The sequence below is a fragment of the Onychomys torridus genome, chromosome 10 (genome assembly GCF_903995425.1).
Source record: "Onychomys torridus chromosome 10, mOncTor1.1, whole genome shotgun sequence".
In the NCBI taxonomy this organism is placed as follows: Eukaryota; Metazoa; Chordata; class Mammalia; order Rodentia; family Cricetidae; genus Onychomys; species Onychomys torridus.
This window is the reverse complement of record NC_050452.1, coordinates 70879089-70906346: the sequence shown is the minus strand read 5'-3', so window position 1 is coordinate 70906346 and position 27258 is coordinate 70879089. Positions and strand designations below refer to the sequence as shown.

Sequence of the window (27258 nt, the reverse complement as noted above, 5' to 3'; positions counted from 1 at the left end):
CTTAAATTTTTCTAGATGATACAAATATCTAACATGTTTGGCTTTTTTTTTAGGGGTATTATTGAAGCTCGTTTTGTTTATGTATTTGTCCTTGGCATTCTGTTCACGGGCACCAAAGAGTTACTTAAAGCACAAGTCATTGCAAGAGACTTCAAAACCAAGACTATTGGCTTGTGGGAGATACATAGTGGACTAGTTCTTCTGGCAGCATTGCTCTTGAGACCACATAATCTCCCAGTGTTAGCATTTAGTCTCTTGATTCAGACTATAATGACTAAGTTCATCTGGAAGCCCCTGAGACACGATGCAGCTGAGATCACTGTAATGCATTATTGGTTTGGTCAAGCATTCTTCTATTTTCAGGTAGGTTTTCATTATTATCATGGATAGAAGGCCAGTAACTTTTTATGTCATGTATCTTTTAGTTTTTCTTTCTGAAAATATTGTAAGATGGAAAGTTACATGTATTCAGTGAAAGAACTGAAAATGTATGGAATATTATACTTAAATCTTATGTGGATTTTATTAGATAAAGTAAAGTTTATTTAAGTCATTTAAAAAAGGCATGCTTGACCAGGTATAGTGGTGCATGCCTTTAATTCTAGCATTGGGAAGGCAAAAGCAGGCAGATCTCTGTTAGTTGGAAGCTAACCAGAGGTACATAGTGAGATCTTGTCTCAAAAAAAAACAAAAAACAAAAAAACAAAATAAGGCATGCTCTATGTGGATGCATCTAGATATCCATAAGACAATGGGTTGTTGCTTTTCAGGAAGTATTAGATAGGAATTGATTTATTATAAACAGTAAAGGAAACACATTAAGTCTTTTATGTGTTTTGTTTTAGGGATGTAGTAATTATACTTCATGTACTTTTGTCCCTGGTATCCAGGCTTTCCACACTGGGAACTATTGGGTATCTCCACAGTTATTATTCCTCTAAGGCCTGGAGGATCATAGGACTTATTCCTTTTATTTAAAAATCCATTATCCAAAACCCAAGCCTGCCTTAGTTTTGTTGTGTAGAACGATATCTGGGCAGATAGTGGACCGTAGAAGGATCTAGTTCCTCCCAGCAACCCCAAGGAGGATATCTATATCTATATTTATATCTGTGTCTATATCTATACTATCTGTATATATATATGTATATAGATAGATAGATCTCCCTGTAGATTCTTCACAACTCCACTTTACCTCTTCTATGTGTACTGGCTTCTCCTCTTTATCTATCTTGTCCTGATAGGTCAGTCTCCTCCCTGTTCTTACCTTGTTCTTGGTTTCATATGTCCCCAGCCTTACCCATGAATCAGCTCTAGGTTGTATGGCTTGCCTTTTTTTGTCCTTCTGTCACCAAAGGCCAAGAGTGGTTGCATTAAATTATAAGAATCTATAATCCCTTAAGTACTGTGACCAGATTAAGACTAGCCCTGGGCTCAGTTTGCTGTGGTGATCTAGCCTTCCTGATCAAGCCTACCTTGATCTCCCCCATGAACCAGTAGAGCTCACCCATAATAGACTCAAGACCCATGAATAGCTTGGGCGCAGGGATATAATTAGAATGTAGGTAGTCACCAACCTGTATACTGTGTGGCATGGATCCCCATGTCCCATGTTGCATTTCAGCAGATCTGTGCTATAGCTAACATCTTGGCTGCAGTGTAAAAGTGGTTTACTAACAATTACCAGTATGGCAGTATCCAGGAGATGTGTTCTGTGGGCCTCTGAGGACCACATGCACCATCCTCAAGCAGAGGTCCTCAAGGAAAGGTCCATGTATTTGTCTTGAGAGCAGTCAATATGTCTGGAGGAAGGTGTGAGATTTCTGTGGTCAGTCAGAAGACTGAATTATGCAAAATTCTTCCAAAGATTCATTCTTCATAGGTCATTTTCTACTACTTTCTGGGTCTAGAGAAATATAACCCATCCAGAGGCAGCCCAGTGACCTAAGGAGCAGATAGATGACTGGCTGTGATCAATGCCTCCTGCCCCTCTGATCATGTATCCATGCTCACTTATGGAAAGAGCAACCGTATTCTTTTGTGTTCCAGGGTAACTCAAACAACATTGCCACCATTGACATTTCAGCAGGCTTTGTGGGCTTAGATACCTACATGGAAGTTCCAGCCGCATTCCTCACAGTGTTTGGAACATATGTGGGGCCTGTGCTCTGGGCCAGCCACCTTGTGCACTTCATGAGCTCAGAAGCAAGCAAGTAAGGCACTTACTTTCTCTTTCAGAACAAATGTGATTGCAGATTGTCAGTTTTTAAGAATAATAACATTATTTTATATACAAGGCATCTGAACTCCAAAAGTTAGAGAATCCTTTTATTGATTTTTTTTTTCCCTTAAATAAGAAATGTAGTTCATGAACCAAAGGTCTCAGTCAGGTATAAGGGACTCTGTTGATCAGGTTTCCATTTTTCAGTTCAAACCACATAAGAAGAAAAAAAAACATAAAGAAAGCCGTGTAGCAAAACCAGACAAGGAGCAAAGCCAGATACCCCTGGCGAAGGCAAGAAATGTGCAGTCACTGAGGTCAGCAGGAGGAGATGATCACTGAGGTCAGCAGAAAGAGATGATCACTGAGGTCAGCAGCCGATGTCCCGTGGCAAGAGACACTATTCTAATCGCAGTCAGGAATTGGGAATAGGGGCTGGGAAACTCCATACTCAGCTCTGAGCCACTTGATGTTTTCCTGCTCATTGTTCCATTCTGAGGGCAGAGAGACAAAAGACATGGGCTCTTGCCCTCCAAAAACCCTTTTGGCAATCCAGGAAGAACACGCTAGGAGAAATTGCTGGCTGTACAGGTTCTGAGTCAGTCAGTCACCATCTGCCTGAGCTGGTCCAGGCTCTTGTGCTCTCCAGCATCATGGAGGCCCTTCCCAGGATCCAGCTTGCTCAAGGTTGCCACTGTTGGGGGATATATAGCTCTTCAGGCTTGCCCAGCACACTCCAAGCTGTCCCTGCCCTTTTCTCTATAGTATCCTGCTATTTCATATTTACTTCAGTTGTTGGTTTGTGTGTTGTTCCTCTCTGAAAGAAGGCTTCGTGAGCGGCTCAGAGTTGTCTAGATGTTCACAGCCACTGCTAGTAGTCATATATTCCTGGACCCAGCTGTGCCTGTTTACTTCTTAATGTGCCTAAATCATAGAAAGCTAGCCTCGCTCTGTGACCTGGAGCAGCCTCTCCCACATGGTCGGGCGCAGCTCTATCAGCCAGAACCTCTTCTGTCTTACTGTGGTTGGAGGCCTCAGTCTTTTCATGTCCCATGTCCTAGGCTTAGAGGTGAAGTGGAGGCTTTCAAGTCCCCAGTCCCTCTTCCCGCTTGTGATTAGGAGAGTGTCTTGCTGTGGTGACGGTCGGGGATGACTCCTCTTGGGATGTCTGCATGCTTCTGCTTAGCCACGGTGACCAGCAGGCTGCATTCCCTTGTTCTTGCTGGTGTCATCTATGTTCTCCTGCTCTGGCTTTATTCCTTGGCTTCTTTCATGGGTTTGTCCTCAGTCCATCTTGTCTACTTACTTCCTAGACCAGCTCTGAGATCTCCAAGTTCATGTCCATAGCCCAGGCTCTCTTCTTGGCTTTAGACTCATATCTGACCTCCTGTGGCACCTCAATTGATGGACCCTGATAGCACTGAACTCAGCAAGCCCAAGACTAGAATGACCCACTAGTTCACTGGTACTGCATTTCCCTCAGGTAAAGGTGCTCAAGCATTAGTTGTTAGCTCAAGCTTAACTACAGAAAGCTCTCAAAAGCTGGGTGAGAAACTGTGGTGGCCTTAGCCAGAAAGAAAAGCATCCTCCTCTGCAAACCACATTTGGGTTGTGGAGAGAAACAAACTTCTAATAAGCTGATACTTTGCTATCAGGGGAGAAAACATTTTTTAGTTAAACTGTAAATTTCCTAAGGACAAGGAATGCCTGAACTTCAGCTGTAGATGTTCCATGCCTGCACTTTGATGCAGTCTGTAGAAAGTTCACCTTAAATATCCAACCCACATATGAGGCTGTTAGGGTCAGAATCTGGAAGTTGTGGTTGATGTGAACTGCCTGCTTGCGGTAGTGCCGAAATCCAGTTGCAGTGTTATAGAAGCAATATGCACAATATTCTCCATGGGTAAATCTAAGAACTCTTCCACAAGGAAACCCACTGTAAAGTGGGCATACCTGTCAGGTAAGAAAGAAGATCCATTTGGTAGACCATTGCTTCAGCACAGATGTCTTGTCTGTGCCCCAGACAGGGGCAGCCAGAGCCCTTTATCCACAAGGCTTATGCTGAGTATGTACTTTTTGGTACACTGGTGCACTGTTCATGAGGCATTTGCAGTCACTTGGGCTGGGTACCAAGTGGGAACTAGCAGTTCAAGCATGGAGAGTAAAACAGAGGAAGTACTGGGGCCATGTGTATGGAAGGGGTCAAGTGTGATATAACAGTTGGGGAACTGAACAGGAGAAAATGTGCCAAGACCAAGATGAGAAGCCAGTGAAGACTGAGGTGATGTTGTGGAGGAGAGGTTAGCTTAAGCTGTCCACCCGTCACACCATTTGAGAAAACGAGGGGTCTGGTGCTCAGAACAGTTTTGTCTTTTGGCCACTGACTTGCTGTACTGGATAAGGAGCATGGAAATAGATGTTTTGGGAGGATGTCCTAAAGTGGCACCTGGTGGAGCTGCCTGATCAACAGGACAGAACATGCCTTACAGAACACACTCACCCAGGTACACTCAATGCACAAATAACCATGTGCACACACTTGCCAATCTGCTTCTAAGTACACACCCCAACAAGGCATGTCTTGCTGTTCATGTTCTACATCAGGCACACCATTCCCAAGATAGGAACCACTCCTTTTGCTTGTACACTATAAATACAAGCATTTCATAAGTATATTTTATTCTCATGAGTCTGTGATAATCCCAGATTTATAAATTCCTTGGTCCCAGCTTCTACATCCCACCCATAGCCTCTGATTATTGTGAAAGGCCCTGTATGCATCCGACAAATCCTCAGACGTCGGGTTTTCCTGGCTCTACCACAAGCTCCGTCTTTGCTGTCTCACCTGTAATCTCTTAGGAGCTACGTCTTACCTGTCTGCGGCCTTTCTGACATGTTCAGTTCATATTACTGCCAGGTTTTCTGGAGCATGGCCCCCATGGTCACAGGGCAACTTTCGCTGTGCACACATTCACGTGATCCCTGCAGGGTACAAAGGTAGAGATGAGGCCTCTGACGCAAGAGACAGTGACTGTTACTAACACAGTACGGTAACTTGCATACCGCCGCAGGAAGTGGGGCTCCTGTAGTTTAGAAGCGTTTCTAAGAGCTGGCGGGGCAGATGTTGCCCTTCTCATTTGCTGTTTGGTTCTTCACAGAAATGCTTGTGCTCTATTTTATATTTATTAGGTTTTACCTCTCCTTTTTAAAAGAAAATTTCCTAGCCTTAATTCTTTTGTTACATTGATTTGTTTGGGGGGTGTGTGACTCACATTTAGGTCAGAAGACAACTTGCTGGCTTGTTTTCCTGTTAGTTTTCTGCTTCTTCCATGAGGACCCTAGGGATTGAACTCAGAGAGTCAGGCTTAGCCGCACATGCCGTTCTAGCCACAGAGCATCTCACCAGCCTAGTTTTGCCTTTCCTTTACACCTGTGGGACAGTTATCATTGTGTCCAGTGACCCAACAAGTACACAGAAGAGAGATTGTGCTATACTCTAGTCCAGAAGCAAGAATATTCATTGTTATTTTCGAAGTGGAAATACGAAGTGTCCTGTGACCTGCTCTGACGTGTGTTTTCTGTTTTGTTGATAGTGGTTCAGCACTGAGCCGCGCTTGCTTCTGCTATGCACTCATCTGTTCTGTTCCAGTTGCCACATACCTTGTTCTGGTGACATCTCTGCGCTATCACTTATTCATATGGAGTGTATTTTCTCCAAAGCTTCTCTATGAAGGAATGCGTCTGCTCATCACGGCTGCCCTTTGCGCAGTCTTCACTGCCACAGACCAGACTCGCCACACGAGGGCTCAGGTGGAGACAGATACTTGGAGCTGACGTACTTTTCAGTCACTGTATCATGGATTGGAATATTGAAACCGCCTCCATTCAAGATCATTCTGGGGGTTGGGGGGGAGGTGTGAAGCCTATGAAATTAGTGGATAACTTAATTTTACTTGGATTGAAATTAAATAGTACATTAATAAAAGACCACTTTAAATATTTAAGTATCAAATTTTCCCTATTTACAGTCACTCTGAGATTTTAATTTTCTCTGGGTGAGTTGTGACTATATATGTTTAAATTGATGGAAGCAAAGTTCTGGACTTTATCAAAATATGTATCTCAGAGAGCCCGGGAGCCCTGTGCGAAAAGGTGTGCCTGCTAGAGGGCCTTCATCAAAGATCTCACACTCCTAAGAGCTCTTAAACCAGAGGTCCCAAAATGTTTCAGTTTATGTGGGTTATGTTTATCAATGTGGATAGCATTTAGATGAAAAATAATCATTTCAAGACATTGTTTATTTAAAAATGATCTGTTGGTGGACAATGTGGAACCTACTTGCTTAATACCAGTACTTAAAAAGGCAAAATCAAGAATATTATGATTTCCAGACAGCTTGAGCTACATAGGAATACCTTGTCCCAACTCCCACCTCCAATAAAAACTACTGCACATTAATATAACAAAATAACTGTTTTCCAAAAAGAAATTTAATGAGAAAAATAGCATTGTTTTTATGTTTTTTTGCAGATGTCTTAAATGACCCACTTAATTGAAGATAGTTGGAATCTACATTTGATCTATTGTAATTTATGTTTGGAAAATAAGAAAACCAACCTCACTCAAACCTGTGGTTGGAAAAGTGTGGAGTATACTGCCTCTTCTCTGTAAGCTTAAACATTGTGCTTTGATACCAAAACAAAAATTGGCAAATAGTATATAGGGTTTTATTGATTGTTGTTATTTGAGACAGGATCTCTGTAGCCTAAGTTGGCCTCAAATTTTTGATCCTGCCTCAGCCTCCCAAGTGTTAGGATTATATGTGTGCATTACTGTGCCTGGTTGCAGATGTTAGCTCTGCCAAGTTAGTTGGACTGAAATGGAGGAAGGGAGGTTGTCTGTGTGTGCAGGTTAAACTGATTATCTGGCTAGGGTCTTCTTTTTCATAGTTTAAATATCTTTCAGTCGTGTCATATTTAGCAGGCCTATCCTTGAGCCAGTAGAATTGTTTCTACATCACTGCTGACACAAAACTGACCTGTCAGGCAAGATGTGCCTTTAATACAATAGTGGCATGAATGTTATGGTGGCAACCAACCACTTTATGATTGGATTTGAAGCCTCTTCTATATCGTGTTGTGAACCTGGTCAGAAGCCCATGGCCAGAAAGGTCTTAGGCTCCAAGAGAAAACCTACTAGTGTTTTGCAAGATGGACATGTTATCACACTGTCTTTTAATTATTTATGTTTAAAATTAGGGCTGCTCTCAACCTTGGTCAGAGAAGCTACAAGTTTTGCAGTGGGCAGTGGTTAATGCAGAGACTTATAACTGGTCAAAATGTGGAGGATAATTGATTGTTGAATGCTCAGTCTTAAGTGGACCATCTGTAACACACACACACGCACGCACGCACCAAGAATCAATAACATTATGGAAGAGCAAACAGAAGGAATGCAAGGGTTGGAGAATGGGAAGGGGTGTTGTGAAACTCTGTCTTCTGCAAAGGACATAGCTGTTGTGCTCATGAACCATAGTAGTTGTGGTTACCTACCCAAGACCTGCACAAGATTTGAGGTCCTTGACATTCTAGCATGGATAGGAGCACTTGAGGCACCACGCTTAGCTGAGGAGCTATTGTCACTTAATGGTACTGGAGAAGGAGTCATTTTTCTTCAGAGATACAGCTACTAATGAGTTGCCCATGATCTGGTAAATAACCATATATACATATAAGCAACCCTAATTAAACTCTGTGTTATTAGGGAAAACAGACATGAACAGAGGAGGATGTGTTGAGAGAGTTCCAGAGGAAGTAGTGGGAATATGAGAGAGGGGCAGAGGATAAAAATGATCAAAATACATTATATAGGTGTATGAAATTATTAAAGGCTAAATACAGTATTTAAAAAGGGTAAGTTGGGGTAAAGGTGTATATATACTAAGTATATAATAGCTTGTAAGTATAAAAGGGAAAAGAAAAACCCACAGTATATTTGCTTTTATAAAAATTTTTATTATAGTTTCACTATTTTCTAGAGGAAACAAATAAAAGATTTTTTGTTGTTTACACATTAAAATTTCATAGATACTTCAATAAAAAGGCTGCATAACACAATGACATTTACTTTTGTAGGTTTTTTGGTTTTTTGGTTTTTTGGGGGGTGTTGTTTTGCAAATGTTAGGGGTCAAACTCAAGACCTTGCCCACGCTAAGTTAGCAGCAAGACGTGAAGCCAGGCATTTATGGGCAAGGCCTCCATGAACAATGAGATAACTGGGAAATTGGAGAGGGCTTTATCCAATTTGCCTCAGTTAATTAAGCATAGCTATTCTGACATGTTCAGTGTCTAAACCAGCTTCTTAATTATTAGGTCCTTCAAGATTAGCTTTCCTAAAAGATCCGTGATTTCAACTAACTTCTTTAAGTTTTTCTATACCCTGGTATTTTAGAAAGGATAGGACATGGATGTCTCCCTTTCCAAATCAGGTGGGCTTTCTCCTCCTTCTTTGATGCTTGGGAGCCTTGCATTTTTCTCACATTCCTGCTTCTTTTTCATCACTTTTCCTAAGCCAAGGCTTTTAGAAATAGAAGCAGAGAAGTTCATTTTTAGGTAGGAGGAAGAGGTAGGTGAAAAAATACAAATAGTTTTGTTTTCTTTCTTATTCTTTCAGTGTAGTGAAAAGGAAACATAAATGCATCTCAGTTGTTCCTTCATGTACATCATGAATGCACTATACACTCTTTTTAATCTTGTGAACAGTGATATATAAAATAATTCTGAAGCTGGGTGTGGTGATATATGTCTGTAATACCAGCACTTGAGAGATTGAGGTAGAACGATGAAAAGGTTTGTTTGCTTTTTTTGTTTGTTTACTTTTTAATACATTTTTTTATTTTTTAAATTATGTGTAGCTTGTGCGTTTGTGCATGTGAGTGCAAGTACCTAGAGAGGCCAGATGGTGTTGGGTCCCTTGGAGCTGGACTTGAAGGTTTTGAGCCACCTGGTTTGAGTGCTGGGAATTGAACTCAAATCCCCTGAGCCATGTCTTCAGCCCTGATAAAAATTATTTTCTTCTCTTTTTTGAGACAAGGTCTCTATATGTAGCCTTAACTCACCTGGAACTTGGTATGTAGACTAGGCAGGCCTCAAACTCCTAGAAATCATAGGCAGAAGCTCATCATTACTATACAATTCCTGGAAACCAGGTGTTATTAACTATTTGTGGTAAGGGGTGGTGGTGGCGTGTGTGGTGGTGGTGGTGGGGATGCAGAACTAGGCCCACTCATGAAATTTACTGTAAAACTGGGTTAAAGATTTTATAAAATTTAGAGAGAATTCAGTATTTAATCTTTAAACTATGCTTTAATGGTACAGTTTATTTTCATTACTTTCTTAGCCTATAAAATAATGGTTCCCATTATGACATTTCTATCGATGTATATCAGTGTGTTTCCCTCATACCCACCGTTTGCTCTTCTTTGCTCCCTCCCCTCTCCTGTTGGTTCATTTCCTTACCCCCACATAGTTTTTCTTCTTTCATGTCAACCAAAATAACTTAAAATACAGGTCTTAACAAATGGGGTCCCACTTAACTCCCCAACATAACAGGCGGTTGCCATTGCTCTTAGTTATCCCTTGGAACCTTATGGGAAGATCCCATTGCTGATGACACCAAATACTTGAGTGATAAACATTGAGAAATCTAGTGCGCACTGACCTGAAGGCTTTGTCTCTGCTGACTAGCATTCATGGTGCTGGTAGATGCTGTGCATTTTATCAAAGAAGAAAAGTCATCAGTCTCACCCAGCTGTGAACCCTGAAAGCTACAGTAATGACTAGTCTGGCTAGATAGGTCCCCTGGTGCAGTAGTGGCCTGGGTGTTACCCGAATAACCAGCCATTTTCTAAATGGATCTAAGACATGCTCCATAAGATGAAACCACACCTGGTGCCATTAATGAGGCCTAGAACTTGTGGCTGAACAGGTCATGGTCTTTAAGGGAGAACTTACTATTATTATTCTGCTAAATAGACATAGTGTTAAAATAACTCCTGATAACGTATTACTGTATTCATAGATCAGTGCATCTCTCAATGGTCATCGGAGAAGCTGCTTGTGGTAGATGGCAATTAACACAGAAACCCAAAATTGTCAGCATGCAGAGAATAAGACTGCAGTATGCTCAGCCCTAATTGGAACATCTATGCCACACTCCTCTCCCCAAAGGTCAAGGATCTTCATGAAATAGGGAGTGGGAGACTTTTGTTAGCTCAAGCCAGATGAAATCCAAACATGGAGAAGGTAGGCCCCAAGCCCCACCAGTAGCTGAGGGTTGAGGGCCCATTGGCATTTGATAACTGCTGGGAGATGGAGAGTCAACTTACTTTACCTACCAAGTCACCCCTTATAGGTCATCCATACTCGAGAGCAGGACCCACTCCCAAAAGTAGTTGGGAAACACAAACTCAGTAAAAGAGTTTTTTAAAGAGCAGGCAGGGGTAGAGAACAAAACATGAAGTTGTGTGGGAAGGGAGGTAAGTGTGGGTCTGAGAGGAGCTGGGGTGGATGTAATCAAAATACATAGTGTGAAATTTCAGGGCTGGAGAGATGGCTCAGTGCTGGTTGTTCAATACCCTGCACCCACATGGAAGTTTATAACTGCCTATAACTCCAGACCCAAAAGATCTGATGCTCTCTTCTGGCCTTTGTGGGCACAGCATTCATGTGGTGCACAGACATGCATGCAAGTAAAACACCCATACACATAAAAAATAATAAATTTTTGAAGACTTAAAATATGATTAATTCAGTTTTTTTGAGACAAGGTTTCTCTGTAGCCTTCTGGAACTCACTATGTAGACCAGGCTGACCTTGAACTCATAGAGATCCACCTACCTCTGCCTCTTGAGTGCTGGGATTACAGGTGTGAGCCACCACTGCCAAGCTAAAAATACTACTTTTTAGAAAAATCAGGCCTTAGACATTTTTTCATAAGTGTCATTGCTAGAGAGTAAATTGTACCTTTTCATTATTCTGTCATTATAAATAAAGGCATGGAGGGAAGCAGTCAGAGAAACACTTCCCCTGCAAGCACGAGGACTGAGTTTGACCCTCACAATCCACGTTAAAAACGTTTGGCATGGTGGTCAGGTTTGTAATCCCACTGGGGTGGAGCAGACAGGATCTCTGTGGCTGCCTAGCAAGTCAGTGTAGTCTAATCGAGCTTCAGGCCAGTGTAAGAGGAGGTGGACAGCCTGCTGAGGATGCCACCAGGATTTATCTCTGATTTCCACTTTATAAACGTGTCTATATGCACCTGAACCACGGGAACATACACATATGCATATAAAGAAAACATTGATAGGACTCAATATCTATTGTTTTTCTTTTTCTTTTTTTTTTTTTTTCTAGGCAGTGTTTCTCTCTGTAGCCCAGGCTGTACTGGAACTCACTTTGTAGACCAGGCTGGCCTCAAATTCAGATATCTGCCTGCCTCTGCCTCCTCAGTGCTGGGATCAAAGGGGTGTGCCACCATGCTTGGCTCAATACCTATTTCTGATTAACAACAATCATGATAAAACTCAGCAAGCTAAAGTCAGAAGAAACTTTCTTAATTTATTTACATGTGTCTACTGAGAATCCCAGCAAATCTGTCATGACCACTAACCTCAGAGACCTTGGACCTGCATCCCCTTACCTTCTCTGCTCAGATGTGTGTGGATCCTAGCAAGAGCAGTGAGACCAGAAGACACTCTGAGGGTTTGAAAGTCATGAAAGAATTATCACTACTCATAGGTGATAGGGAGATAGATTACTAAAAAGAAATTCAAGGCTGCTTACAAAAATCATCACATCAGGTCATTAATAGTCTTCAAACCAGCATCAAGAAAATATAAAATGTAAATTATCATCTAAGTAACTGCACATGGACCCATGGGAAGATGGGGAATTTGAATTGTCCAGAAAGCATTCTACCCACAAAAGCTTAAAGCCCACTCACTTCCAGGTTGTCGAGGTAGAGCACCATGAAGTCTAAGACAGTCTCATTCATAGAGGGATGTGCCAGGAGCACTGAGAACATTTGAAAGTAGAATATTGGGTTTCATTAGCAAAAATTGTGGGATGAACATGGAAAATAGTGCTATGAACAGCTTAGAAATGGTGTTTTGTTTTTTTAAGACTTATTTATTTACTATGTATACAGTGTTCTGTCTGCATGTATGTCTACAGACCAGAAGAGGGCACCAGATCTCATTACAAATGGTAGTGAGCCACCATGTGGTTGCTGGGGATTGAACTCAGGACCTCTGGAAGAGCAGCCAGTGCTCTTAACCTCTGAGCCATCTGTCCAGCCCCAGAAATAGTATTTTTAATAAAGGTGACAAGGTCACAAATGACACATTTATATCTACAGATGCAGATACACATGTGGAGTATTAAGATGTGTTACATTTGTTTATGCTGTGGAACATTTGTTTTAATGATATGCTACATGCTTTTATGTTGTATTTGTTTAACTCTGAAGCTGTGTTCCTGTGCCTGTCTAAAACACATGCTCAGTCTAAGAAAGAGCTGAATGACCCATAGCAAGGTACGAGAAAGGAGAGGTGAAACTGGCAGGCAGAGAGAATAAATGGAAGGGGAAATTTGGGAAGCAAGAGAGATCAAGGAGCAGAGCTGGAGAGGTGACTCAGAGGTTAAGAGCACTTGCTGTTTTTCCAGAGGTCCTGAGTTCAATTCCCAGCAACCACATGGTGGTTCACAACCATCTGTAATGGGATCTGGTGCCCTCTTCTGGCGTACAAGCATCCATGCAGGCCGAACACTGTATACAACAGAAAGAAAACTTAAAAAGGAGAGAGAAAGATCAAGGAGCAAAAAAAGAAGAGGCCAGCCACCTAGCCACACAGCCACCAGCCACACAGCCAGCTAGCCACACAGCCACCTAGCCACACAACCACCAGCCACACAGCCACCAGCCACACAGCCACCTAGTCACACAACCACCAGCCACACAGCCACCTAGCCACACAGCCACACAGCCACCAGCCACACAGCCACACAGCCACCTAGCCACACAGCCACCAGCCACACAGCCACCTAGCCACACAGCCACCAGCCACACAGCCACCTAGCCACACAGCCACCTAGCCACACAGCCACACAGCCACCTAGCCACACAGCCACCAGCCACACAGCCACCTAGCCACACAGCCATCAGCCACACAGCCACCTAGCCACACAGCCACCTAGCCACACAACCACCAGCCACACAGCCACACAGCCACCTAGCCACACAGCCACCAGCCACACAGCCACCTAGCCACACAGCCACCAGCCACCAGCCATCCTTGAGTAGCAGTGAAAGTAAGATCACAGAAATAGACAAAGAAAAAGCCCAGAGGCAAAAGGTAAATGGGACAATTTAAGTTAAGGAAAGCTGGCAAGAAACAAGCCAAACTAAGGTTGGGCATTTATAAGAAAGAATAAGCCTCTATATATTTATTTGGGAGCTGGGTGGTGAGCTCCCCAAAAGAGCCAACAGAGTAAAGAGTAAAAATAACCAACAACACACACACACATAGGCATATAATGGTGAAGGATAAAATCAGAGGTGTGCTCACATTATAAAGAAAAATAAATTCCTAAATAAATTAAAGACCTAAATACAAAAATAAAAATAAAGCAACAAGAACAATTTTACAAGAAAGGAAGCTTTAGGATCAAGAGAATTTCTTAAGAACAAAACAGGAAGCACAGTCTTTAAAGAAAAGATTAACAAATATAATTCATTTTTGCCAAATAAAAAGACAGCTGTACCTGAGATAAAATATCTGCAAACCCTAGGATAATGTTGGGTATCCCAGTGCAGACATGTTGAAAAATGAGATGCTAAGAGGGGATAAGGTCATGAGAACTAATCCTAACCCTAAGACTTCATTCCAGAAATGAGTTGTTGAGATCGATTATCACAGCATGGGTTAGTTATTTCAGACGGGCTAGTTACTGCAAGGTTGACTTAATTGTAAGGGTTTTTTTGTTTTTTGTCTTTTGTTGTTTTTTTTTTTTACTTATTTTAGGATGTGAATTAATTATGACAGGGCATAATCAGTTATTATGGGATAAGTTAGTTGTTATATAGTAGGTAAGTTCTTGCAGGAATGAGTTGCTGATAACAGCAAATTGGCCTCTCGTTGGCTTGCCTTTCTTCCCTCTACCACAGAATGAAACAGCATGAAACCCTCTCCAGTAACTTCTACCTTGATCTGGGATTTTCCAGGCTCCAGAACCATGGGTTAATTGATCTATAAAGCACCCCACCCCAAGTGTTCTATTACAGTAACAGGAAATAGACTGACAAGTGGTATCTAGAATGTGCAGTGAACCTGTGGTAGTTTGAATGATAAATGGGCGCATATATTTGAATACTTGGAAGGCTATGGAATGTTTAGAAGGTAGAGCCTTTCTGGAGGAAGCTTGTCACTGAAGGCCAAATTTTAGGTTCTCTATCTATCTTCCCCTTCCCCTCTCCCCTTCTCTTCCTGTGTGCATATAAAATGTGATCAGCCAGCTGTCTACTCTCACTACCACACCATGCCTCTGCCATTATGGACTCTAGCCCTCTGGTACTGTAAGCCAAAATAAACTCTTCCTTAAGCTGGCATTTTTTTTTTGGTTGTGATTTTTTAATTACAAAAAATGTAATTAATACAGCAACTTCTACAGCTAATACACAAGTCTTATTTATCAAGGGAAAAGAAACACGTTTTTGAAAGCTAGAAAAAGAGCATAAAATACACTAAATGCTCAGTAAAGACACTTTAACAATTATAGAATGAAAGTGAGGACAAGATACCACTTCATAACATCAAAAAAAAAAAAAAAAAAAAAAAAAAAGACAAAATTGCTGAGACCAGGAACACCAGCTACTGAGAGAATTAGGAAATGCCCTTTTCCGTGTCTCTTTGTAGGAAGCTTCACTGGGCCTGGCAATCCTGCAGTACCTGGTGGAACAAAACATACACACCCTGACCTTAACCGAGATGTGGCCCAGAGAAAACTTGACTGTAAGCAAGCCCATGAACAGGAATCTTGGTGTTTACTATTGCCATGACAAAATACCTAAAACTGGGTCTTTTATGCAGGAAAATGGCTTATTTGCTCAAATTTTTGCAGATCCAAGAGCATGGTACTAATGTGATATTTTGCTTGTGCTCTACCAAATAAAGCCTGCCTGAAGATCAGAGAGTGGAGCTAGCCATTAGCTAACCATAGAGGTCTGTAGGTCTGTATAGACAACAGACAGGAAGTGATATGGCTGGGTGGAAAGAGGAAGTGATAAGGTGGGATGGAGACAGGAGCTTGCCCTCTTTTTGATCTGAGGAGTCATGGAAGAGATGACTGGCTGGCTTGTTACTTCTCTGATCTTTCAGCATTTATCCTGATATCTAACTCTGGGTTTTTAATTATTAAGACCAATTAGAATTCATGCTACAAATGGCACCCACCATTGGGCATGGATCCACATAGACCTGAGAAAGCTTTAAAAAAAGATTCTAAATGCACAGAAATGGAGCCACACTGAGCTTCCTAGCCTCACAGTCTCATGCCAGCAGCCATGCAAAGACATGTCTCCCTGTGCTGCCTTTGATAGGGAGCTGGCCGCCAGTCACCACGAGCTAAGCCGTATGGTGGGTTTCTACAGCAGTCTCTCTCACAGGCCGTGGTACAGAGAGGATTCTCCTGGTCATTGCCTGCAGGCTTAAGCTATCAGCACAAGCTCTGGTAGTATGCTACATGGCTGATTTAGCTTTTGCTCAGATGGATAAAAAGGCTAAAAGATACACAGTAAAAAGAGGTACAAACCAACAAACAACTTCTAAACAGGTTCCAATGTGTTTTAGAGGTTCCAATGTGTTTTACAAAGTGCAAAGGCTTAAGAAAGAAATAAGAGGGGCTGGGGATTTAGCTCAGTGGTAGAGTGCTTGCCTAGCAAGCACAAGGCCCTGGGTTCGATCCTCAGCTCAAAAAAAAAAAAAAAAAAAAGAAAGAAAGAAAAAAAGAAAGAAAGAAGAAAGGTATGGACAGTTATAGAAAGGAATAAATAGTTTAAAAATAATATAATAAAGTCTTTAAAGAGAGAAGTAAAATAATATAAAAAAAGAATAAGCCACATAGAGATGGGAAATACACAGAGAGTCTGGATCCTTTATGTTATTGTGTTGATTTTGAACTTTTTGAATCATAGTGAGCAAAAGACAGCTGCTAGCAGACATGGGCTTGTGAACAAGACTGCAACATTGAACCAACCTAGATACTTTAGGACTATCTTACTTTTAAAAAATCAAGCCAGGTGGTGGTGGTGCATGCCTTTTATTCCAGCATGCAGGAGGCAGAGGCAGGAGGATTTCTGTGAGTTCGAGGCCAGCCTGGGCTATAGAGTGCATTCCAGGAAAGGCTTAAAGCTACACAGAGAAACCCTGTCTCAGAAAAAAAAAAAAAGAAAAAGAAAAGGAAAGAAATTAAAAATATTATTTATCAAATGGAAATCAAAAATGTTTTGGAGTTTTGTTCCCACAGGAGATGAGAGGTTGTGGATTCATTCTAGAATAATATGGATCAGGTATGATCAGGGGCGACCTTCTGAATCTTGACAGGTGATATCTATCAACATACTGCTGATCATCCCAGGACAAAATTTTCTTAGGGTCCCTCAAAGATTACCAGTGCCCCCAATCAACAAGAAGTAGTCTATAGAACTATACTCACATTTCCAAAAATAAATTATGAATGTTTATTTTCATTTAAGGGGGGTTGGTTATAAATTGTTAATGGTTATAGTCAGTCTCTTTCTAAGATGAAAGGGGGATATGGTGTAAAAATGGTGGGAAAAAAGTTAGGTAATTATAATAAAAAAGGGCAGATTATTGAATCTACTTTAATCCAAAAAACAACTGCTAATCTCAAAATACTTTACATTGGTATGGATTTTAGTTTACTGATACAAATTTAAAGTCAATTTTGTTATATTATATGTATATCTCTACTCTTCTTTGAGGGATTATGTTTATATAGCTCACTTAAAAATATAAGGCAAAATTCTAAATTTTGAAAGCTATAAACTATTTAGGATAATCAAGAAACAGGTTAGTAATTAATCATTTATGATGATCAAATGTGTAGATATGTTAGATGTGCTTTCAAGACCATATAGAGATATATATTTAGGGTTGGGGATTTAGCTCAGTGGTAGAGTGTTTGCCTAGCAAGCACAAGGCCCTGGGTTTGGTCCTCAGCTCTGAAAAATAAAAGAGATATATTTTATATAGATGGTCTTCAAAGACTTCAAAGACATATAGAATATGGCATTTAAAATGTTTTATTAACCTAAGGGTGTTTTTTATGACAATGAGACATGTCTGCTCATGGCATCACCATTCTACTTCAGAGAAAATGATGGGCATCAAAGAAACTCCATGTAGAGTTTACTTTCTTTGTGGCAAAAGTTAGTCACTGGGCAAGAAAGTGCTCTTGCCTTAACTGCTGATGGTATGCCATCCAAATTGAATAAGCAGGACACAAAAGAAAATGACTGCCAAACTTTGCCAAGACAAGGTAGGACAGCCCTTCAGAATACCCTGCTTCACAGAAAAGTCTGTCAGATATGCTAGGCCTGTAGGCTGGAGATGGATGTCCCAATTGCAGAGGAACCTTTGATAACTGTCCAGGCAGCCAGCTGTTTCTGTCATTTTTCAAAATTTTTGGAAGTTGCTTGATTGTAATTCTTTCTTACTCAGGTAATTTTATTTTCTTCTTGGGTTTCTGATAGAGTTGACGACTTTATAGTTATAGTTTTCCTTGTTACCAGATTCAGAAAAGAAATTCACTAAAGAGCTATAAAGTGTTTAGGGTTGAGAGACATTAAAAGATAGTTTTGGTAATGCAAGTTAGAATAGAAAGTGAGGGGCTGGAGAGATGGCTCAGCGGTTAAGAGCACTGGCTGTTCTTCCAGAGGTCCTGAGTTCAATTCCCAGCAACCACATGGTGGCTCACAACCATCTGTAATGAGATCTGGCGCCCTCTTCTGGCATGCAGGCAGTACAATATATACATAATAAATAAATCTTTTGAAAAAAAAAAAAAAGAATAGAAAGTGACTTAGGTATAACTTTTTAGACTCACCAAGATAGGATAGATAATGGAGCATTTTCTCTGAATTTGTCAAATGTTTATGGACTAGATATTGTTGATGTATTTGTTGCCTGTATATATTGTATATAGTTATTGTACTTATTATATATAGTTTTTCTTATATTAGCTATAACTTTTCTTTTTTTTACTTTAGACAAAAAGGGGGAAATGTAGTGATATTTTGTGCTCTAACAAATAAAGCCTTCTTGAAGATCAGAGGGTGGAACTAGCTACTAGCTAACCATAGAGGTCTATAAGTCTGTATATATAAACAGATGGGAAGTGATGGTTGGGCTGAGAGAGGTAGTGATAAGGTGGGGTGGAGACAGGAGCTCACCCACTTCTAGGTCTGAGGAGTCATGGAGGTATAAGGTGACTTCGGCTGGCTGCTTTACTTCTCTGATCTTTCTGCATTTATCCTGATATCTGACTCTGGGTTTTTAATTATTAAGACTAATTAGGATCCATGCTACAACATCTTCTAAACTCTTATAAGGACTTCATGACTGCATCATAATGTGGCAGATGGCATCACAGTGAGTGGACATACATGAAGAAGAGGTTCCATGGTAAAGCAAGAAGCAAGTATTGATAGATCACTATGGTAGACCAACATAATACCTTCCGAGGGTAGGAAACCTCCTGATGATTGTGCACTAGCTTCCCATCTTAAAAGTCACACCACCTCAGCCTCATCACACTAAGGACCAAGGTTCTAACACAGAAAAACTGAAAGATACTCTAAACACATCCACACTATAGTGGTTATCTACAGCTTCTCTTATATCTTCTTACTGAGTTCCTTAAGATTATTTTCAATACTTTTTGAAGCAATTTAATAAATTTCTATTCATTTGGGGTTAGTCACCCAAGAATTAATGCATTCCTCCCTAGTGTTAGCCATTATTCTGTTAAGAAGTTTTGCATTGGGCTAGGAAGATGGCTCAGTGGCAAAAGCTCTTGCAAAAAAAAAAAAAAAAAAAAAAAAAAAAAAAGAACCAGAGTTCAGAGTTCAGTTCTGAGAACCTATGTAAATGCCAGGTGGGTCTAGCACTCTGCCAGCAATTCCATCCTTGTAAGGAGATGGAATTGTTGAAGCAAACTGCCTAGTTAGACCCTTCCTCAAAGAACAAGGTAGAAGAGTGAGTGAAGAAGATTCCCAACACCAACCTTAGGTTTCTGCATGTGTATGCACATACGTGTACCCACACATAGAAACATGCATGTGTATGCACACATAGGACACACACATACACATGTAAAAAGAAAATAAGTTTTGTATTCATGTTTATGAGTTATACAGGTGTACAACTTTGCTTTCTTGTGATTACTTTATCATGCTTTGCTATCCAGGTAGTACTATCCTCGAAGAGCATGTTAGGTAGTATCCCCAATCTGAGATGCAGAAAATCAACTTGGATTCTCTCACAATATATAATGCTTTGGTCAAATCTAGATGTATGGAGGATTTTAACCTTTTTTTATTTAAAGCAAAAAAGGGGAAATGTGATATTTTGTTTGTGCTTTAAGAAATAAAGCTTGGGGTTTGAGGATTTAGCTCAGTGGTAGAGCGCTTGCCTAGCAACTGCAAGGCCTGGGATTCGATCCTCAGCTCAAAAAAAAAAAAAAAAGGAAGAAAGAAAGAAAGAAAGAAAGAAAGAAAGAAAGAAAGAAAGAAGGAAGGAAGGAAGGAAAGAAAGAAAGAAAGAAAGAAAGAGAAAGAAAGGAAAGAAAGAAAGAAAGAAAGAAAGAAAGAAAGAAAGAAAAGATAGAACGCTTGCCTGGAGTTCAGAGTGCAGAGCTAGCTACTAGAGGCCAGGCAGTGGTGGCACACACCATTAACCCAGCACTTAGAATCTCATGGCTTTTATTTCAGCATTGGGAGGAGGAAATAGGAAGTGATATGGCTGAGCAGAGAGAGGAAGTGATAAGGCAGGGTGGAGACAGGAGCTTGGCCCTTTCAGTCTAAGGATTCCTAGAGGTAAGAAGTCTTTCTAGTGGCTGGCTGCTCTGCTTCTCTGATCTCCAAGCAAGCTTTATTTGTTAAAGCAAACAAAATATCACCACAACCCACACCGCAGCCACCAATCACTTCTGCAGCAGACCTCAGCAGAGTGTCCTCTGATTCAGCTCAACTCTGACACTATCTGCTTGGAGACCATCAGATCCTACAGGTTGAGGGCTGAGTCCCAAACATTGTCTCACTTCTGGTACAAATGCCAAGCCCTAGTCTATTTTACCAGGGTTTCCAACATACCATTTGTATGGCAACTGTATTAGTCTTTTTTTATCTGCTGACAAAATACCAGGGCTCAAGAGATGACTCAGTAGTTAAGAGCACTTACAGCTCTCGTAAAGAATGTAGGTTCAGTTCTTAACACCCATATTAGTTTGCTCACAATGGCCTAAAACTCAATTGCAGGAAATCTGACACTCTCTTCTGGCCTCCACAGGCACTTGCATGCAAGTGGTTTATGCAGGCACACACATATATACATACTATTAAAAAAATCCCAAGCCTAGGCACTTTACAAAGAAAGGGGGTTTATTTAGCCTCATAGGAGTTCAAGGGTGTGGTACCAGCTTCAGCTCCTCTCTTGTGAGGTTGTCCTATCAGATGACCTCACAATGGCAGGAGTGCAAGAATGGTCACATAATGAAACAGGAAGCAGCTAGTGGAGAGGAACCACTTTTTCTCTTTAATGATTGCTCGCTCACTCTGTGGGAACTAATTCACTCTGTAAGACCAGCGTTAATACTTTCGAAGGGCATCATCTCAATGACCTCTTTATCCTGCAATAAACTTGCCTCTTAAAAATGTCACCACCACTTAATGTTGCTATTTTGGGGACAAAGCTTTTAACACATGAACCATCAGGGGTTGCACTCAAGCTATATCCAAACCACAGCAGCAAGTAAAAGGGCTTCCCCACACCACAGACTGTAACAGTGAGAGAGAACTGTGAGCACCTCAGTAGAGGAGCAATAAATGGGCTGTTGCTTACCTACACAATGAAATAAAATATCAGGAAAAGTGAGCCAGATTTAATGTATTGTCACAAGTGAATCTTAGAAACATGATGTGTACAAAAAAAGACTAAATACAGTATGCTTATGTAAAAATTTTAAATGTATAAAAGAATACAGCACATTGTGTATGGGGACACGTGCAACTATGTACTACCTAAAAACATGCTTAGGGGTTGTTTTAGTCAGTGTTCTATTGCTATGAATCAATACCATGACCAAGGCAGCTCTTATGAAAGGAAGCATTTTATTGGGGGCTTGCTTATAGGTTTAGAGGCTTAGTCCAGTATTATCAGCAGGAAGCATGGCAGCAGGCATGGCAAGCATGGTGCTGAGAGTTATATCCTCATCTGCAAGCAAAGCAAGAAACTGGGCTTAGCAGGGCTTTTGAAACCTCAAAGCCACCCCTAGTGACACACTTCCTCCAACAAGACCACATCACTTAATCCTATCAAAGTGTTCCACTCCCTGGTAACTAAGAATTCAAACATATGAGCCTATGGGGGGGGCATTCTTATCAAACCACCACAATGGTAGGTTTGCATGTTTGAATACTTAGTCACCAGTTTGTGGAACTGTTTGGGAAAGATTAAGAGGTGTGGCCTTGTTGGAGGAGGTGTGTCACTGGAGGTGTCTCAAAAGCCCTCACCATTCCGTTAGCCCTCTCTGCTTCATGCTTGTAGATGAGATGTGAGCTTTCAGCTGCTGCTCCAGTGCCATGCCTGCTTGCCTGCCTATTGCCATGCTCTCCACCATGATGGTTATGGACTTACCCTCTGAAACTATAAGCCCCCAGTAACTTCCTTCTTTAAGTTGCCTTGGTGATGTTGTATCTTCACAGCAACAGAAAGGTCACTAAGACAGGGATGACCACCAGCTCCATGTAATTGATATCTCAGCGAGTCAGAGGGAAGAATTGGGAAAGAGTTCTGGATACTTCTGTATTTTATGTAGGAATAAAATAAACAAGTAACCAATAGAATAAAGGGAAGTGGATTGAGTTGGGGGAAGAATTTTAAAACCAAATTTAATTTTTCTTCTCCATTTTTTTAGTTTAAAAATTTAATGCCATAATTCTGATGACAATGTAAATAGGTCTCAAACTATAAATGTATATGTGGTATGATATGCTCCAATTTGTCCTGATTTTCAATACAAGAAGCATGTAGAAAGATTGTTCTAAGCTCAGAGGCTGACTAGCTAACACTGCTATCCAGGCCTTGAGAGGTTGAATTGTGCTTTGTCTAGACTGAGGTATATTCAAGATGCAAAACACAACCAGATTCTTTGAAATCTCTTTATCCTACATTTCCCCCAAAGAGTAGAACAGAGACTTGGATTAAGGAGTGGCAATTGCTGAGACAGTAACCAGCAGGCATCCAAGGCACCTAGTAGTGCTGGAGCTGGCTGACATCTGCTGGTGAAGAGAGAATGAACTCAATCAGAAGTGTGCTACAGGGGCTGCAGGCCCCCTGGAAGGAGTTCTGGGGCTTGGTGAGCCCCTCATTGGAAGAGAATATGGATATAATTGGAGAAAAGGGCACATTTAGAGCCTTGAGGGATCTTGAACAAGTGATGAACGGACATCTGGACATCAGTTTTAAAGAATAGTCAAGGCTTTCACACTGTCTACCTGCAATCTGGTCTGTAAAACTCCCACAAATACCATACAAAGACAAGCTTGAGTTCTACCTTGTTCCAAGCCCCAGGAAGACCACTGACTCCCCAACGCCTTCTGGAGGGAGCAGACAGCTCTGATCTGAATACAGAAGTCTTTTAAGGCTCATCCTTCCCACCTGAAAGTGACTTCACGATAAAGACCTATTCTCTCTCTCTCTCTCTCTCTCTCTCTCTCTCTCTCTCTCTCTCTCTCTCACACGCACACGCACACGCACACGCACACGCACACGCACACGCACACGCACACGCACTCAAGACCAATTAGCCTTGATGACCTGACTCGAGGACCACAGTTAGATCCACACCTGGATCAGATGATAAGTAACAAAGGACATGACCATTTGTGCCTAGACATGCTTTTGTCTCCAGAGAACCTTGAGATGGTTCGTGGTGGGAACACCAGAGCTCTGAGCTGGGCGATATCCTGCAGCAGTATGAGTAGGCGGCCGCACAGTGGCAGCTGAGCTTCAGTGTGGGAGAGGCAAAGTCACGCATTTAAGGAGAAAATAACCTGAATTACACTTTAAAAAGCGGAGGGGCTGTCATGGGCAGGCCCCCGCAGACCCTCCTCCAGGGCAGTTCCTGTTCCTGTGGAGGGATGGGTGGGGTGCAGTTGGGAAGTGCTGCAGCAAAGGGAAATTGAGGATGTGGGAATTCAAAGACCTCTGCTGGGAAGGGACTCAGGAAAACAGGAGAGAGAACCTCCCAAGGTCCTAAGGAGAACAGTTTGGGAGATGGTATTCTGAAGGTCCTGACAGAGCAAGCGGGGAGACATAAGGAATTTATGTATTACCTCTTCTATAGATTCTCTAAGGCCCCAGACCTGTAGCCACTGAAAACAAGTCTCTCATCCAGACCAGGAGCCCTTTGAAGGCCATGTCGGACAGTCCCTCTAGAAAGAGGAGTGATAAATGCCAGCCTGCGCTGTAAAAGTACTGTTATTTGTGGCTATCTTTAAAAAAACTTGCAAATAAGACAAATGTAAGAAATTTTCAGAAAGCTTTTCCCCGTCCGCAATTACGTTTACTGTTTCGTATTTTCCTTCATTTGCCATGTCTTTTCAGATAAATGAGCACACCTGGCCTACTGTGTGCTAGCCCTTATTGCCCAAGGCTGGGACAATTTCCTCCTTCTCTGTACCCGACTGAGATCTCAGAAGCTGGCTGGTTCTACTACTAGAGGGAAAGAATGTTTTTCATGGAGGCACTTGGCCCAGAGCCACAGAAATGAAAGCAGACATCTATTTCCTCTGCTGATTTTGGTCATCTTTACACCCCCATACCAACACTGAATCTGCACACAGTAAGTACCCCTACAGTGCCCTTCGTGAATGAATACAAGTGGATGCTGCCAGCAAAAAAAGTCCCCAAGTCCATTAAACACTGGAGAGCATCACCAAGTCCATTCCTTGTCAGTGTTTGTCCATTAGCCCCACCCATTCCTCCAACCAGCACCCACATCCCACTGTGCATCCTACTGCTGAAGAATATTTGTTTAACCATGTAAAGATGTGTTGCATTTGTTTAATCAGATAAAGATGTGTTGCTGTTTTACCTTGCCCGCTTAAGGCACCTGATTGGTCTAATAAAAAGCTTAATGGCCAGTAGCAAGGGAAAAGGTATAGGCTGGATTTCTGGGAAGGGAGAGTAAGTAGGAGGAGCAATTTAGGCTTGGAGGAGAAAGAAAAGAGACACCAGGGAGATGCCAGGGGACAGACAGACAGACACAGAGGAAGCAGGAAAGTAGGACATACAGAATGAAAGGTTAAAAAAAAAAAAGCCTCAAGGCAAAACATAGATGACTAGAAACAGGTTAAATTAAGTTAAAAGAGCTAGTGGGACAAGCCCAAGCTAAGGCCAAACATTCACAACTAATAATAAGTCTCCGTGTCTTTATTTGGGAGCTGGTTGGCAGCTCAAAGAAAGTGCCAGCTACATCCTGTCACCTGTATGTTATCATAGGAATGCTATTGTGTGGATCCCACCATGATGATTCCACATCTGCCAGTCATTGAGAATATTCTAGATATGTGGCCAGTTCTGCCCATGCAAAACAGAGGAGGCCAGGCCTACCCCACAGGTTTAGGGCTGTTCAAATAGCAGGCTTGGGGTTCAGCCATTTCTACCTATAAGGGGGTAAGTACTGTGATGGTTATAGGCTGGGGTCCAAGTGAACATGAGAACATAGACAGCTCCTCAGGAGGCATGCAGACTGAACTATACAAAATGTTCATATTTCCCAGATGAAGAGCATGAAAAGGAACCCTTGAGTTGCACAAGGGGCAGGAGAAGGGGGTGGACATAGGTGTCTTGACACAGGCTCTAGGAACTGGATTTAGGAAAGGAAGCCAAGCAAGCCTGGATCACGGTGGTCCTTGCTGTAACAGGTAGACTGGTGATAGGGACCTCATCTCTGCTTCCTTTAGTGGCAAATGTGCTGGGGTCCTTAGGTTCCTCTGTCTTCTTGTCTATAAACCAGATGTTAACAGCATCAGGGTCTCAAGAGAACAAGTGATATAAACAGCATGAAGCACCAGGAACAGTGGGGTCTGTCTGCTGCTGTTTGTCATTGCTGCTATTATTACTCTATTACTCTCAAGGCCCGCCCTTCCTCCTCTCTACATACACCTGCTCTCACCTAGGTAGTCTCCCCTCCTCCCTAACACATGCCCTTCATAGAGAAAGATAAAAATGGCCTCTTGAGATGCCACCAGTGCTTACCTATATCTGGTAACAGACTCTTCCTCCATATGACCTCCCTCAGATACAGCGCAGGCCTTTTATTTGCCTGGAACATCATTGTAGGTCCTCGCATGTATTCAGTCACTGGACTGCCCATTGGGAACCCTGATCAGTTCTTCCTCATCCCTGGGCAAACCATAGTAAAGGTGTTCCTTTTTCTGGACTTTTTCTAGGTGAAGCAACATGACATGGCCAGATTTCAGGAAAATGTTGCATCAAGAGTAGAGATGAACCCCAAGCGGTGGTGGTGTGCACCTTTAATCCCAGCACTCAGGAGGGGGAGGCAAGTGGATCTCCGTGAGTGGGAGGCCAGCCTGGTCTACAGAGAGAGTTCCAGGACAGCCTACACAGAAAAACCATGTCTCGGAGGGAGGGGAAGAGTAGAGATGAAGCTGGGCATGGTGTAAATGGTGTAATCCCACCACTCAGGAGGCAGAGGCAGACAGATTTCTTGTAAGCTTAAGAACAGCCTGGTTTACATATTGAGTTCTGGGCCAACCGGAGCTAAAAAATGAGATCCTGTCTCAAAAAGAGAAAGAGAGGGAGAGAGAGAGAGAGAGAGAGAGAGAGAGAGAGAGAGAGAGAGAGAAGAAAAGAAAGGAGATGAAGAGGTCAGTGGGTGACTCAGAAACCATTTCAAAGGAAAAATTCTGGGTGGGGCCCCAGCAGGAACAATAGGGGTCTCACAGAGGTTGCATAGAGGAGAGTCAAAAGGCCTGGAAAGCAGGGGCCCTGCCTGCCCTGCTCATTGCTGTAAGGAGGACCAGTGAAGGGCCAGAAGAGCCTCCTTGTCTGACTCCTTCCCTCACCATAGGTGGCCATGAACAGAAAGTGGCCAAAAAAGCATGAATTTTGTGGAGTATCCTATGTTTTAACTGAGATTTTATTGATCTGACGGTGACAGTCCATTGAGGATCAATGGCTGATAAAGTGAAATATCACAAGATCAGGGACTCTCTGAGAGAAAAATATAGAACACAGACTAAGAATACTGGGTTGAACATACCTGCCACAGGGCTGCTGTCCATGACTATCCTCCTAGCCAAACAACTTCCATCTTTGCAAAAGATCATCCCAGCTGGGTTTGTTGACTCTCTAGTCACTCCATACTACCAAGCACATGTATTTCTGCCTTAATTGCAGAGGGCCTCATCTGGAGTATATACGTCAGGCAAGATTGGCGGGGTGGACTTCCATCTGTTTAACTGTGGGAAAGCTGAGTAAAGACATTCCAATGGTGCCTTTTGGTAGGGAGCACCATACCCCTCACCTATGCTTTATAAGTAAACTCAATAAACTCATTGCTTCTCCAGAGTGAACTCTAGTGGAATCATACCTGTTTGTTGTTGGAACCTTAGGAGGAGGGGATGTTGGTTTACATCTCCCCTGGGAAGGG

General features: G+C 42.0%; 1 protein-coding gene and 1 long non-coding RNA gene across 6 annotated transcripts in view; one reads left to right on the top strand and one right to left on the bottom strand.

The window, feature by feature from the left end:
• Pigg (phosphatidylinositol glycan anchor biosynthesis class G) overlaps nt 1-26146 on the top strand; it is a 51204-nt gene extending 25058 nt beyond the window's left edge. Inside the window, exons 11-15 of one of the 5 annotated variants that reach the window (XR_004946080.1) lie at nt 54-363; nt 2050-2213; nt 5815-6888; nt 24186-24423; nt 26036-26146. Coding sequence is in view for 3 of the 5 variants with exons in the window: in XM_036201708.1 (XP_036057601.1) it covers nt 54-363; nt 2050-2213; nt 5815-6055 (715 nt within the window). In the remaining 2 variants the exon portion in view is untranslated. Of the gene's footprint in view, nt 1-53; nt 364-2049; nt 2214-5814; nt 7503-24185; nt 24424-26035 lie in introns of those variants that run through there. The other 4 variants (XR_004946081.1, XM_036201709.1, XM_036201708.1 and 1 more) reach the window with 4 other exon arrangements.
• Nucleotides 2316-5295, bottom strand: LOC118592598. Its single transcript, XR_004946082.1, has 2 exons — nt 5095-5295; nt 2316-4174 (listed from the first exon to the last, which is right to left on the bottom strand). It is a non-coding gene; the product is annotated as an uncharacterized LOC118592598 (long non-coding RNA).
• Nucleotides 26147-27258: the final 1112 nt, after the last annotated feature.